Raw genomic sequence first — 16202 nt, forward strand, 5'->3', positions numbered from 1 at the left:
TGCTGCTGATGGAAGTAGAACAGCCATCATAGAAAAACACTGGTTGGTTTATTATAGAGTTATATATACACTTAACCATGTGACCCATGAATCATAATCCTGTGTAATTATTCTACAGGAAAATGTGCTCACCTAACACTTTTTTAAAAAATTTATTTATTTATTCAAAAGGCAGATTTACACAGAGAGGAGAGGCAGAAGAGGGAGAGAGGTCTTCCATCCGCTGGTTCACTCCACAGATGGCTGCAACAGGCAGAGCTGTGCCAATCCGAAACCAAGAGCCAGGAGCTTCTTTCGAAGTCTCCTATATGGGCACAGGGGCCCAAGGACTTGGGTCATCTTCCACTGCTTTCCCAGGCCATAGCAGAGAGCTGGATCAAAGTGGAGCAGCTGAGACCTGAATCAGCACCCACATGGGGTGCCAGCACTGCAGGTGGCAGCTTTACCCACTCCATCACAGTGCCAGCCCCCACCTAAACCTTTTTTTACAAGAATATTCATAGCATCTTTATTCATAATAGTAAAACAAAAATTCTTGAAACACTGCTAATGTCCTAAGTGGGTGAACAGATGAACAATCTTGTATATCCACACAGTAATTACTACCCACCAATACAAATAAAACAACTGTTGACAGAACAACTCGAATCTTAGGTTAACTTGCCTAAGGTCACTTGCCATGTCAATAGCATACAAGATGTATGATTCCATTTTTAGAATGTTCTATGGCAAAAGTCTATGGTTGGGGAGAGGACATGACTTCAAAAAAAGTGGCAAAAAGGAGTTTGTGTTGATTCAAGATTCTCACTCTTGGTTGTGGAGGCAGCTACATGAGCCTTTGTATGTGGCAAGTTTTAAAACTACAAATACCAAACAAAAATTAGTGCATTTTAAAACTAGTGATATTCAAGTAAATTCTGAGTTAACAGCATCCTAACAATCTCACTGTCGTATTTGATAATGAACTAGAGCTAATTTAAGTGGTATTTTTGGGAAAATCTTCAGGAACTTTTGAATATTTGTTAAGATTTTATGAACCTAAACTTAATGCAAAATGCAAATGTATAAAATCACTGTTTACAGTAATTTCATAAATCACTAGATGCTATTAATAAACTTGGTTTATCCAAATACTTTCCATTACACTTAAATTGGATAGACTCAGTTTTATTTTGAAGTATTTCAAGTATTCTGAAATAATACTTAACTTACAAACGCGAGTATTCATATAATGAAATGAGAGACATATAATGTATCTGTAGTGTATTTATATTAAAATTTAATCCATTATGAGAGGAACTGCCATATTTAAAATTTGTACAGTAACAATGCAACTAGAAATACGGCTCAAGGGATCCTGTCCACAAACACATGAGGTATGCTATTTGTTGCGATTCAGCGTGTGACACAAAACTCTTAATTCATTCCACTGAGGGTTCTTTCCTTTCCAAGTTCTTTGATATTTTGCTAAGCACACTTCACACTGAACATATTCATAGGTTTTAGTTTTGTGCAGTTTCTTGTCAAATGGTAAAATGAGATTTATCACTACCAACCCTGCCATAGGGAAGTATTTACCTACTGTGGGCTCTCTCAATGGATTGAGGTTTTAATTTCTGAGCAAAGGCTGCTAGCTTGTTCATGATCTAGGACAGTCATTTCTAGGAGCCCATCTTCTCAATGAAAGCATCCCTGGTCTGTCACAGTCACAGGATGTTTTATTCAGTATATACTTTTTAGACAATATAATGTCCTAGAATATTTTCCTCGTGGGCTGTTTGTATCACAGTTACTTCAGGCATGTACCCTTTGATATATAAATGAGACAACTGGCATGGATGTTCAACCTGGTGGTTAGGATGCTTATGTCCCACTAAAGAGTACCTGGGTTCAATTCCTGGCTTCAGCTCCTGATTCCAGCTTCCCACCAGAAGACTTTCCAGCAGACTGTGGAAACAAAATATGATGGCTCAAAGTAGCTGGGTCCCTGGCACCATGGGAAACCTGGATTGACTTCCTGGCTTAGGATCATGCTATGGTGTAGTGGGTTAAGCTACTGCCTGCAGCACCAGCACAATTCCAGGCTGCTCCACTTCTGATTCAGCTCCCTGCTAATATGCCTGGGAAAAGCAGCAGAAGATGGCCCAAGGACTTAGGTCCTTGCATCCACATAGGAGACCCAGAAGCTCCTGACTTCAGTTTGGCCCAGCTTCAGCCATTGTGGCCATTTGGGGAGTGAACCAGCAGATAGAATATCCCTCTCTCTGTGTGTCTCTCCCTCTTTGTAACTCTTCCATTCAAATAATAATAAATAAATAAATAAATAAATAAATAAATAAATAAATAAAAGATGTCCTGGCTCATGGCCCTGTCCCAGCCACTGTGGGCATTTGGGGAGTGAACCAGCACATGAGCTATCTGTCCCATATCAATTTTTAAGTGAGGTAATGTATCACTGAATACACCACCACATCCTTTGCATTCACTGTTAATTCTTCTTTGCAGATAGTACAAAATCTCAAAGAGCCTAGAAGTAGCAAGAGTTTTCCCAAATGACTACCTGTGAATTCTCTTCTGTTTAACAAGGATTGACAAGTGGGCAAACGCTTTCCCACAACCACTACGCCCATAGGGCCTCTCTCCTGTATGTTTTCTTTGGTGAACATTGAGCCCTGACTTTGTAGTAAAGGCTTTGCCACATTCATTGCATTCTCTCCTGTGTGAATTCTCTGATGGGTGATGAGATCAGTTTTGCACAAAGAGAATTTTCCACATTCAGTGCATGCAAAGGAATTCTTTCCTGTGTGAGACCTCTGATGCTGTATGAGGCCTGTCTTCTTCCAGAGAGGCTTACCACTTTCACTGCATTTGTGTGGCTTCTCCCCACTATGAGTTTGCTGATGTATACCTAGAGTGCTCTTCAGGGCGAAGCTCCTTCCACAGTCACTGCATACATAGGGCTTCTCCCTGTGTGAGTATGCTGATGGGCAGTGAGCATGCTTTTGCTTGTGAAGCTTTGCCACATTCTCTGCATTTATAAGGTTTCTCTCCCATGTGTGTTCGCTGGTGTCCAATCAGCCAGATCTTTGCTGGAAAGCCTTTACCACAGTGACCACAACATAAGGTTTCTCTCCTGTATTAGTGCTCTGATGAACAATCAGGTGGCTCTTCACAGTGAAGCCTTTTCCACACTCTGCACACATACGGCTTCTGTGCAGTATGAGTTCGCTGATGTACAATGAGGTCACTCTTTGTGGTAAAGCCCTTCCAACATTCAGTGCATACATAGGGTTTTCTGCCTGTGTGTGTTCGCTAATGTCTGATAAGAGGGCTCTTCAAGGTGAAGCCTTTTCCACACTCACTGCATTTATAGGGTTTCTCTCCAGTATGAGTCCGCTCATGCACGACCAGATAGTGCTTCATTGAAAAGCCTTTGCCACATTCACTACATGTACACAATTTCTCTTTTGTATGAGTCTGTTGATGTGCAGTAAGACTGTTCTTCAAAGTGAAGCCTTTCCCACATTTATTACATATAAAGGGTTTCTCACCAGTGTGAATTCCATGATGGGCAGTAAGGCGCGTCTTCTCAATGAAGCTCTTTCCACATTCAGCACATACGTAAGGTTTCTCTCCAGGGTGAGTTTTCTGATGTGTGGCGAGACTGAACTTTGTAGAGAAGGCTTTCCCACATACACTGCATCTGTGGGGTTTCTCTCCTATGAGTTTGGTGATGATAAATGAGCCGCCACTTTTTGATGAAGGTTTTCCCACAGTCAGTGCAAGTGTAAGGCTTCTCTCCCGTGTGAGTTTTCTGATGTATGCTAAGCTGTGATTTCCTGGGGAAAGCTTTGTCACACTCAGTGCATTTATGTTTCAGTCCTGTATGACTCCCCTGATGCTCTGCTAGTCTGGATTTTCTGGAGAATGTCTTCCCATACATACTGCATCCCTGAGGTTTGTTCCAGTATGCACTCTCTGATGAGAATATATGTGGGGACTGGAGCTGTGGTGCAGCAGGTTAAAGCCATGGCCTGAAGCACCAGCATCCCATATGGGCACCGGTTCTAGTCCTGGCTGCTCCTTTTCAGATCCAGCTCTCTGCTATGGCCTGGGAAAGCAGTGGAAGATGGTACAAGTCCTTGGGCCCCTGCACCTGCGTGGGAGACCCAGAAGAAGCTCCTGGCTTCTGGCTTCATATCAGCACAGCTCTGGCTGTTGCTGCCATCTAGGGAGTGAACCAGTGGATGGAAGACCTCTCTCTCTAACTCTCTCTGTAACTCTGGCATTCAAATAAATAAAATAAAATCTTTAAAAAAATAATATATGTGGACAAACATGTACATATTATTAGGGTTAATACATAATACATACAATAAAGAAAGGCCTGTGGGAAATGTACTTCCATGTTTATAAGAAAGCTGTAGTTGAAGGTCACCACCTGCTACACCTGTCTATGAAGATAAAGACCTTTGTGAGCTTCAGAACTACGTGCCATGAAACACTGACATCCCTGCAAACACTGGTCTTGTTTCTGAAGAATGATGTAGCTTATGAGGATTCCCTTGTACAGCTGTCAGAAATGTAAGATGCAGGCTGACAGCCAGTGTAAGCAACAGGCCCATGTAGTGTTCCAACATGAATCAGTAGTCCAAATCTTAGCAAAAATAGGTTTCTGTAAACAATATGTGACCATTTACTTCTTCAAACATCTTTTTACGTTTAAAATAATAAATTGAAGGGCCCAGTGCTGTAGCATAGTGGGTAAAGCCACCGCCTGCAGCCAAGGTATCACATATGGGCGCTGGATCAAGTCCCAGCTGCTCCACTTCTGATCCAGCTCCCTCGTGATATACCTGGGAGGGCAGCCAAGGATGACCCAAGTGCCTGGGTCCCTGCACCCATGTTGGAGACCCAGAGGAAGCTCCTGGCTCCTGGCTTTAGATCAGCACAGCTCCAGCTGATGTGACCATTTGAGGAGTGAACCAGCAGATGGAAGATCTCACTTTCTCCCTCTGTCTCTTTGTCTGCAACTCTGTCTTTCAAATAAATATTAAAAATTTTTTAATAATTTTTAATTTTTTTATGTTCTTGGTGCATACACTACAATTTGAGAATAACATTGCAAGCAAATAATAAACACCATCTTATTTTTCATTATCCTTCACTTCATGATACCCTGTATTCTAAGTATAAAGCTATAAAGAATACTAAGCACAAACAGCTTTGAGGAATAAAACTGAAATAAAGACATCTTTAGAGGCTGGTGCTGTGGCATAGCCAGTAAGGCTGCCACCTGCAGTGCTGGTGCCCATGTGGGCGCTTGTTCAAGTCCTGGCTACTCCACTCCAATCCAGCTCTCTGCTCTAGCCTGGAAAAGCAAGAAGATGGCCCAGGTCCCTGGGACCCTGCACTCACGTGGGAGACCCAGAAGAAGCTCCTGGCTTCAGATTAGCCCAGCTCTGCTTGGCCATCTGGGGAGTGAACCAGCAGATGGAAGGCCTCTCTCTCTCTGCCTCTCTGAAACTCTGCCTTTCAAATAAGTAAATAAATCTTAAAAAAAAAAAAAAAAAAAGGACATCTTTAGGCAAAGCAGACAGAATTCTTCATCAGAAGACCTGTGGGAGACTGGATTAGGGTCACTTAGATTTGATGGTGAATAGTGTAAACCAGCACACTAAATGTCTGCTTCCACCCCTTTTCTAAATTTGAGAGAGAGAGCAAGCGCTATCGAGCAAGATTTTCTGTTTGCTGGTTCACTCCCTAAATGCCCTCAAGGGGTTAGTGGTGAACCTGCCAAAGCTGCGTGGGACCCTAATCCAGTCTCCCACAGGTATGGCAGGAACCCAACCACTTGAGCCATCATTGCTTTCTCCCAGGGTCTGCGTTAGCAGAAAGCTGGAGTAGTGAGCCAAAGCTGTGCATCATACCCAGTTACTACAGTGTGACTGTGGGTGACTGACTCTCATCTTCAGTGCTAGGCCAGAATCCAACTTCCCTTGCTGGTTTTGTTCCTCTTCACTTCATTTTACTCCCGTTTGCATTGCAGTTTCTTTGCCTTTTGTTTAAAGAGCATGCATTCATTGGCATTTTCTGTACGATAGGTCTTCTGAGAGTTGCATATAAATGGTTTCTCTCCTGTGTGATTTCGCTGATGTATGATGACATAGTGCTTTGTGGTGAAGCCTTTGCCACACTCAGTACAAACACAGGGCTTCTCTCCTATGTGAGTTTGCTCGTGTATCACTAGCATGCTTTTCCCAGTGAAGCCCTTTCGACACTCATTACACAGAAAGGACTTCTCTCCAGTATGGTTTCGCTGATGTATAATGAGGTTACGTTTGCCTGGGAAGCCTTTTCCACATACACTGCATATATAGGGTTTTTCTCCAGTATGAGTTCGCTGGTGCTCAGACGGTCCTTCATGGTGAAGATTTTTTCAACAGTCACTACATACAAAGGATTTCTCTCTTTTATGAATTCCCTGATGTTCATTGAGCCTGGACTTCCTAGAAAATACTTTTGTGCACATATTGCAACCATAAGGCTTCTCTCCTGTATGAACTCTCTCATGATCTGTGAGTTGAGACTTCTTGAAAAAGGCTTTCCCACATTCATGGCATACATGGGTTTTCTCTATTTCATGAGTTCTCTGATGCTTAATGACTTGAGACTTACTGCTATTGAGTTTTCCACTTGGAGGGAATTTAACTGTGGAATGAAATTTTTCACACTTATGCTCAAACAATTTCCCATTTCCATGAAATTTAGGAGTGTTCTTAATTTCACAGCTTTTGTTCTGGCTTACTAAACTTAACTTTGATTTCAATGTTTTGATGTATAACTCAAATGCATAATTTTCCCTTAAAGGAAAATGACTTTTGTTTTGACAAACAATACTTCCAAGTGCATTTTGTTCATGGTGGTGTTCCATACTCTTCAGCATTCTTTCCCTGAAATGACTCTGAAGATGATTATCAATTTTGTGATTTTCTACAAAAGAAGAGAACAGGGAATCCTTTTATCATCTTGTGTGGACTAACACTTAAAAAAAAAAAAAGAAACTCAATGTTTTTAAAACATAGCTATGATAAATGTATAAAATCAACTTCATGTGTATATATTCCCTATCAATTGATTATTGGTAAAAATGGAACAGATGGAGTACTCCTACACTGCCGCTGGGAAAGCCAGCACAGCCACGTGGGAAAAGTTGGGCACTTTTTGGTGAACACAAACTTCACACATGAACCAGCAGTTCTTGGTGTCTCTCCCAGAGCCCAACTTATGTTCACATAAAATTAGGTACAGAAATGTTCAAAACATCTTTATAACAGTGAAACATTGCCAACAATTCAGATATCCAACCATGATTGGATAAATGAACCATGGCAATCGTTAGAAAGTACTACTAGTGGCCGGCGCCGTGGCTCACTAGGCTAATCCTCCACCTGCGGCGCCGGCACCCCAGGTTCTAGTCCTGGTTAGGGTGTCAGATTCTGTCCCAGTTGTTCCTCTTCCAGTCCAGCTCTCTGCTGTGGCCCAGGAAGGCAGTGGAGGATGGCCTAAGTGCTTGGGCCCTGCACCTGCATGGGAGACCAGGAGGAAGCCCCTGGCTCCTGGCTTTGGATTGGTGCAGCACAATGGTCACAACACACTGGCTGTAGCAGCCATTTGTGGGGTGAACCAATGGAAGGAAGACCTTTCTCTGTGTCAGATCTCACATGATAGACATATATAATTCAGAGATAAGGGGTAATATTTTATGTCGTTTCATTAAAAATATGACCTCTCCATATTAAAATGTTTAGGTCACTGGGCCAGTAAAAACACTATAATATAAACAAAAGATAAAAAGTCTACAAGTAAGGCTTGGCAGTTGATAGTTTATATCAACATAGTAAAATGAAGTCATTGTTGAAACCAAAACACAGGGTTGGTAGGACTGCCATTTCCAACACTACTTGCAGAGACACCATACCACAAAGGTAAAAGAGATAACTGACCCAAAATGATGAGGGTTGTATTTCTTGACTCTGCAAATTTTGGAGTGGCTCCTAGCTACAAAGCACTCCATTGGTGTTTGGGATATATAAAATATGCCCCAATTTCATTAATTACAAATTCTAATTAGGAAAAACTGAATAAACAAGAAGGAAAGAAAGGAGACTGGAAATGACTAAATGTGTTTTGAAGCTGTGGAAATGGAATGAGGTAGAAAATAATCAGATTATATTTGTACCAAGAAAATACAAAGTTAAATGATGGCTTCAGTGGCTAACATAAGGGAGGAATCAAATATTATTTCACTAAGTGTATGGATTGAGCCACTAGGTAGGTGGAAGAGTCTTGTAATGAGATGTGGAGTACTGGAGTCTAGAACATGTAAATGAAAATATGCACTGTGAAACAAACTGAGATACTACTGGGATGTGTAGTGCTACAGACATGAAGATTCTGGAGGAAAGATAACAACGTGGAAAAAATATGTGCTAGTACATATTAAAGAAAAGAGGATAAGACATGTTGGGAGGACATATGGAGTGAAAGATGATGAGGGTATAGAACCAAGGGTTTGCACATGCTAGCTTTTACTTTTGGGATTCTTTAAGTCCATTTAGAAGAACCAAGTTCTGACTAGTGATTAGGAAAATATGCAGGGGCCGGCACTGTGGCGTAGCCGGTAAAGCTGCTGCCTGCAGTGCCAGCATCCCATATGGGCACTGGCTGGAGACCTGGCTGCTCCACTTCCGATCCAGTAATCCTGGCAATAAATGTTTGCATTAACACAAACATTTAATTTCCTCATGTTCCTACTCCACTATTTCTCAGACAGATACCTTTGAATTCTGGCTTCATTTGGCTGAGTGAAGGCCAGTATTTTGACAGTTAGCCCTGCAGCTTTGTACATTTTCTACTTTATGCTGCCATTCCTAACTTATGCTATCATCTTTAATTCAAAATCTATATGTACCTCATGAACACCATCCACTCATTCCTATTTTGACTGAACCATCTTAAGATCTATTTCTGGGGCCGGCGTTGTGGCATAGCAGGTAAAGCTGCCACCTGTGGTGCCAGCATTCCTTATGGGCACTGGTTCGAGTCCCAGCTGCTCCACCTCCAATCCAGCTCTCTGCTGTGGTTTGGGAAGGCAGTGGAAGATGGTCCAAGCCCTTGGGGCCCTACAGCCATGTGGGAGACATGGAGGAGACTCCTGACTTCAGATTGGCTTAGCTCCAGCCGTTGCGGCAAATTGGGGAGTGAACCAGTGGATGGAAAACCTCTCTCTCTCTCTCCCTGCTTCTCCTTCTCTCCCTGTGTGACTCTGACTTTCAAATAAATAAATAAATCTTTTAAAAAATGTTCTATTTCCTGGGGTAGGTGTTGTGGTGCAACGCGTTAAGCCACGACTGGAGACACCTTCATTCCCTATCAGAGTGCTGGTTTGTGTCCTAGCTGCTCTTTCCAATTCAGCTTCCTGCTAATGCATCCTGGAAGACAGGAGATGATAGTTCAAGTGCTTGGGCCCCTGCCATCCATGTAGGAGACCCAGATGGAGTTCCAGTCTCCTGGTTTCATCTTGGTCTGGCCCAGCCTTGGCTATTACGGGAAGTAAATCAGTAGATGAAACATATCTCACCCTCTGTCTCTTGGTCCCTCAACTAGCTGAAAATAAATAAGCATTTTAAAAATATCTCTAAATTCATCCCTTTATTATTCATAGTTACCCTGTGTGTAGTGAATACTTTTTTAAAGATTTACTTATTTATTTGAAAGAGTTACAGAGAGGGTGACGCAGGGGCAGAGAAAGAGGTATTCCATCCACTAATTCACTCCCTAGATGCCAAGAACAGCCAGGGCTGAGCCAGGCCAAAGCCAAGAGCCAGTAGCTTCATCTGGGTCTTCCACCTGGGTGCAGGGGCCCAAGGACTTGGGGCATCTTCTTGTTGCTTTCCCAGGTGCATTAGCAGGGAGCTAATCAGAAGGAGAGCAGGAGGGCTCGAACCGGCACCCATATGGGATGCCAGCGCTGCAGGCAGTGGCTTTACCCACTACACCACAGTGCTGGCCCCGTGTAGTGAAGATTTAATTACACCCAAATAGAGGTCTGGCCTTTGCCTACTGCTACTGGGAGATGATTTCCAGGCCACTAGATGTCTTGCCCCAGAGGAGCATCTTTCTTTGCTTGATGGCTTGGATCACTGAACAATCTTAACAATGTGATTCATGAAAAGGACTTTGAGCTACAACACACAGTCTGGCCTTCAGAGGAACTACAGTCTATTGGTACAACCTGACTTCAGGGAGAGACTAGAAACTAAAGGTCAGTGGTTCGGTGGTGTGTGGTTGAGCCTCAACAAAAACTAAGGGCATCAAAAGCTCAAATGAGGCTCACTGGATGGCAATACATGCCACCACAGGAGGTAATGCCATCTGTGTCCAACAGGAGAAGACCTGGGCACTATATTGAATGCCATATGACCCAGGAATTCTACTCTGGTAGATACTCAAGAAAAATGAAAACATCTTTTTACAAAAATGTTGTACACAAGTGTTCTAATACCATGATTCATTAACATCAGAAAGTCCATCAATAGATGGATGTCCATCAATAGATGAATAAATAAAATGTGGTAAATCCACATAATGAGATATTATTTAGCAATAAGAAGGAATGAAATACTGATGCATTAAAACATAGAAAAACATCAAAAACGCCACACTAAATGAAAAAAGCCAAACACACACACAAAAAAATACCTATGTTAAGATATTCATATAAAATGTCAAGAACAGGCAAATCTTTAGGTAGAAAAGCAGATGAATGGCTGTCCAGGGCTAGGAGTTTAGGAAGAAAATGGGTATTGTTTTTCATGAGTACCACATGATTGTGGTGATGGTTATATAACTGTTAATATACTGCACAGAGTGACCTGTAAATGTGAAATTGGCAAATTCTAATGTGTGAATTATTTCATCTTAAACATATTTAATAAAACAGAAAAATATGAGAAAAAATTACTTAAGGAAGTGAATACAATGCTAAAACCTATGATGAGCAAAAAGAAAATCAGAAATATCAAACACGGGGCTGGTATTGTGGCATAGTGGATTACACTACCACTTGTGATGCCAGCATCTCAGAGCAGAGTAGCCATTCAAGTCCCAGTGCTCTGTTTCCAATCCAGCTCCCCATTAATTCATCTGTGAAAGCAGATGATGGCCCAAGTCTCTTTAAATGGGAAACTAGGATGGAGTTCCAGGCTCCTGGCTTTGGCCTGGTCCAGCCCTGGCAATTGGGTCACTTTGGGAGTGAATCAGTAGCAGGAAGATCTCTTTCTCTGTCTCTCCCTCTATGTTACTTTGCCTTTCAAATAAGTAAAATACATCTTTAAAAACAACCAAAAAAAATCAAGTGTATGAAGGAAGAAAACTGAGGTAGACTTAAGTTATGACTTGTTGCACTGGAAGCGATATAGGATAAAACAGTTCTTTCCAGTTCAATAATCAACAGAAACAGCAGAGACTATCACCAGGGGAGAATTTTGGCACAGTGGTTAAGATGCCACATAGGATGCCTGCACTACATTTCATATGGAGTGCCTGGTTTGAGACCCAGGTAATCCAATTCTGTTGCAGATTCCTGCTAATGCACACCCTGGGCAGTTAGGATGATGGCTCAAGTAGTGGGGTTTCTGTTAAAGTAAGAGACCCAGACTGAGTTCTGGGTTCCTGGCTTCAGTTTGGCCCAGTCTGGACTGTCATGGGTATTTGGGAAGTGAAGCAGTAAATGGAAAAATCTCACTTTTTATCTCTCTGCCTTTCAAATAAAATGAAAAGAAAAGAAAAAAAAGAAAAGAAAAACTCGATAGAGAACATTCAAGACATCATCAGCATATAAAGCAAAATATATAGAGTAAATATATCAAGTAAAAGTAAAACACATAGAACTAAAGTGTATGTTTAGACAATATTAAGGATAATATCAATTTGGGAATCTCATCCTGAGAAGAGAAAGAGCTTATTCTTAAGAAGGAAAATTTTAGGATTAGGAAAATAGAGAAAATAGAAAATAAAGCTACTGACGAATCTCAAGGTGGGGAAAAGGAAACCAAGGAATCAGATAAATGCACAGTAGAAAACCAGGTTACTATGTGGAAGCTGGGTATTACAGCAAGGTCTGGAAGGCAGAATTTCATAAGGATATGGAAGAACAGGCAAGGACACTGTGACAGGGTTTAAGCAAGGAACATGATAGGATTCAAGGAAGAAAAAAGAAGAGGCAAATAAACCAAAAGCAAGATGTAACATAAAGAAACAGGAACTAGATCTTCAAAGAGAAAGGGGTATATTTCTCCTGAAAAGCCTCGCAGTTCTGACACAGGGAGACAGATTCCCAGAGGCATTGTTCTGCAGCCTCAGACACCTGCACAGCCTGCGCTGACTGACAAGAATGTGACTCCTGCAATTGTGCATCCTGCTGGCTCCCATCCACTCACCCAGGCAGACTGGACTGTGCATTTTGTCTTCCATTGTCCACAGTTCTCCTCACTCCAATTTAGAGATGACATCTGGCTTGCTGGCTTGATACCCTGCTCGTAGGAAATGAGAGAAGACTCAGGCACATCCACTGGGCTGCCGTATGTCAGCATGGGACAATGTTATACAACAGACTGCACACCTTTGCCATCTGCAAAGTAGAGGCTTTCTCGCAGGAGAGGGGACTTTCTCTCTTTCTACAAGGAGCCAGAGGAAGCACTGAGAATCTGCCCTGCAGAACACTACAGTAATCCCAAGTGTGAACAGCTGAGACAGGGAGGCCACCATCTGGACACCCTCTCGCGTCCTCACCCACGGACACCAGGTTGCTGTAGTTCTCCAGCATCACGTCCCGGTAAAGGTCCCTCTGAGCAGGGCCCAAGAGCTGCCACTCCTCCTGAGTAAAGGCGACAGCCATATCCTCCAGAGTCAGAAATTCCTGTAATAGCAGGATACTGCTTAATATGAGACCTTTTCTTTTACTGATTCCTATGCAATGTAGGGATCAATATGTTCTCATATTCACCATACAGAATGCATCTATAAGGTTATTTTATTTTCAATGCGTTGTCACAGAATCAATCTCCTACTATTCTGTAATTGTGCATCAAGCCATTCACTCAACAAAGTATAAGATTTTGCAGTAAGTAGCCATCAAATCCTTTCACTAAAAACAGGTTTTGTGGTGCCAGTGCTGTGGCATAGTGGGTAAAGCCACTGCCTGCAGTGCCAACATCCCATATGGGCACCAGTTCGAGTCCTGGCTGCTCCACTTCCAATCCAGCTCTCTGCTATGGCCTGGGAAAGCAGAAGATGGCCCAAGTCCTTGGGCCCCTGCATCCATGTGAGAGACTCAAAAGAAACTCCTGGCTCCTGGCTTTGGATCAGCCCAGCTCCAGCTGTTGAAAACACCTGGGGAGTGAACCAGTGGATGGAAGATCTCTCTCTGCCTCTGCAACTCTGCCTTCCAAATTAATACATAAATCTTAAAAAAAAAAGACAAAACAACATTGGACCATTCAGATTGTTGAAAGCTGTGCAATTTGATAACATCATCAAATATGGGTTAGGGCAAGGATAATCCCACATATCACTTACATAAAGTGTGGCAGGCACTCATTTAAGCCCTTTATGTATATTAACTCATTTTTGACTATGACAACAGACAAATGGAATTTTATGTAGTTAATGGTCTTCAATCAGTTGCAGTCATTATTCCTTTAGAATCTTGCTCTTTACAGTCATTGTGTGTCACATAACTTAGCATGATTCTTTTTTTTTTAATTAAAAAAAATTTTTTTGAAAGAATTAGAGAGAGAAGTAGAGCCACAGAGAGAAAGGTCTTCCATCACAAATGGCACTCCCCAAATGACCACAACAGCCAGAGCCAAGCTGATCCAAAGCCAGGAGCCAGGAGCTTTTTCTGGGTCTCCCATGCGGGTGCAGGGGCCCAAGGACTTGGGCCATCTTCTACTGCTTTCCCAGGCCACAGCAGAGAGCTGGATCGGAAGTGGAGCAGCCGGGAATCAAAACGGCGCCCATATGAGATGAGGGTGCTGCAGGCCAGGGCCTTAACCCACTGCACCACAGCACCAGCCTCAGCATGATTTCCTTGTTTTGCTGGCTGCCAGAGAGATTAGATGCAAGCTGACAGCTACTGTAACCCACAGGAACCTCCATCATGTGTGATGTTCCAGTAGTCATTTAGCAGGAATTATATGAACACTATTCTTGGTCTTACTTGACATGATATTGGAATTAGATTCGAAGTGTATTTCAGTTTAGATGTTACAATGAGTTTTTACAGGCATCTACAAATCCATTAGGGAATGAATGAGAAAATATAATGAGAAAAACGGTCACCTGAACAATGACCATGTTTTTCTGCTTGAAGAAATGGCCAGCGACTGGGAACAGTCTTTGTTTCTTCTGGATATGCCCTCGATTTCCAGACAGGATCCCAGTCACTTGTGCAAGGGGCCTCCAGAAGTGGTAACTTCCAGGTCCCAGAACACCCTCTTTCTGCATTCACTTCTTGTCTCTTCCAGGGTAGCCAGGGCTGCTGTAAGCTGAACAGCGAACAACTTTCAGGAGTACATTCCTCTTGCTGTGCACCCTCCTTCACATACAGCCCCCAGTATTTCTGTCTCTTTGAGGATGTGTATCTCAAACCATGAAATATAAAGCCCTGAACATGTGGGCAGCAAGAATGTGAAAGGGAAGATGGCAAAGGAGAAGCAGCATGATATCAAGCCTGAGGTGATTTTCATATCAATTCTGGAAATGAGGCCGTATGGACAGTGAGGAGCTGTGAACTTTTCCCTTAAACTATGTTATCCTCATAGAGGTCTTTACATGGGACTGGCATTGCGGCACAGTGGGTTAAGCCACTGTTTGCAATGCCAGCAAGAGAGGAGGTTCAAGACCCTGCTGTTCCACTTCCAATCAGCTCCCTACTAGTGTGCCTGGGAAAGCAGCAGAAGAGGGTCCAAGTGCTTGGCTTTCAGCCACCCACATGGGAAACTGGCTGGAGTTCCAGGCTCCTGGCTTAGGCCTGGCTCAGCTCAGCTCAGCCCAGCCCAGCCCAGCCCAGCCCCAGCCATCGTGGCCATTTGGGGAGTGAACCAGTGGATGGAAGAGGGGTGTGTGTGTGTGTGTGTGTGTGTGTCTTCCTTTAACTCTGCATTTCAAATAAATAAATCTTTAAAAATAGATAAAGCAAAAATGTCTTGGGATATTTCTTTTTTTCCAAAAAGTCTTTCCATGCCAATCTTACACACTCCCATATGAGGAACAACGAGCAAACTGTAGCTTTCATATACTCGCATACAGAACCTGAAAGAAAATACCCGTAAGAAATATGCAACAATTCCACCGGCGGGAGAATTAACACTCTTAAACACAAGACATTACATTTTAGATTTGCTGAATCGTTTGTCCCTAGTGCGATTCACCCTCACCCCGAATCTCCCTTCTGCAGCTTCAAGATGACCCCGTGACGGGGAACGGCAAACACAACCGCGAGTTTAGCCGTGGAAGGGGAATCTGGGCCTGGAGCTGTTTGAGATGTTAATAATGTAAACCAAGTCTGTTCAGCGAAGTCTGAGCTCAACTCTTGCCCCAGCCAGGGCTGCGGAGCCTCCGAAGCTTCAGTCTTCTCCGCACAACGTACGGTGCTCACCGCCACCCCGTATTAACACCAACATCCGGACTCGATGCACGAATGCGCTCATGCCCCTCAACAGGTCCTCGACCGAGCCCCGAAGAATCCAGCACCCCGAGGAGAAGCCGCAGCCATTGCCGGCGCCCCCTCACCTCTCAGGGGTCCGCCAACACTCCGACGCGGGGCCTCGGATCCGTCCCGACTTCCACCCGCTCGCCGCCCACGCCGAGCCCTCGTCACGGAGCTCCACAGCAGCCCCCTCCTCCAAGGCAGACGCCCCGCGCGCGGCCTCCCATCAGGCTCCCTCCTCCGCCTCCTCCTCGGAGGGACCAGCACCCGCACCCGCACCCACACCCGCACCCAGCTCCTGAAACCCCAGCGAGCCCGTGGGCGCTCAGCGGACTTCCCTAAACTTCCGCCACTTCTGCTCTCCCGGCCCAGCCGGGTCTCCAGCAAACACCTGCTGAAGGGACGCCGCGTTTCTAGGGAGAACGGG

General features: G+C 43.6%; 1 protein-coding gene and 1 pseudogene across 1 annotated transcript; both read right to left on the reverse strand.

Moving 5' to 3' along the window:
* Window positions 1-31: 31 nt before the first annotated feature.
* LOC138846785 (zinc finger protein 615-like) lies at window positions 32-3870 on the reverse strand (annotated as a pseudogene).
* Window positions 2480-15984, reverse strand: LOC100353575 (zinc finger protein 432). Its single transcript, XM_070062955.1, is given in 3 exon segments — window positions 2480-6993; window positions 12504-12596; window positions 15859-15984. Coding segments are annotated over 2 exon segments (999 nt in total). The 5' UTR covers window positions 12538-12596; window positions 15859-15984; the 3' UTR covers window positions 2480-6028.
* Window positions 15985-16202: the final 218 nt, after the last annotated feature.

Source organism: Oryctolagus cuniculus, chromosome 18 (assembly GCF_964237555.1).
Source record: "Oryctolagus cuniculus chromosome 18, mOryCun1.1, whole genome shotgun sequence".
Taxonomy (NCBI): domain Eukaryota; kingdom Metazoa; phylum Chordata; class Mammalia; order Lagomorpha; family Leporidae; genus Oryctolagus; species Oryctolagus cuniculus.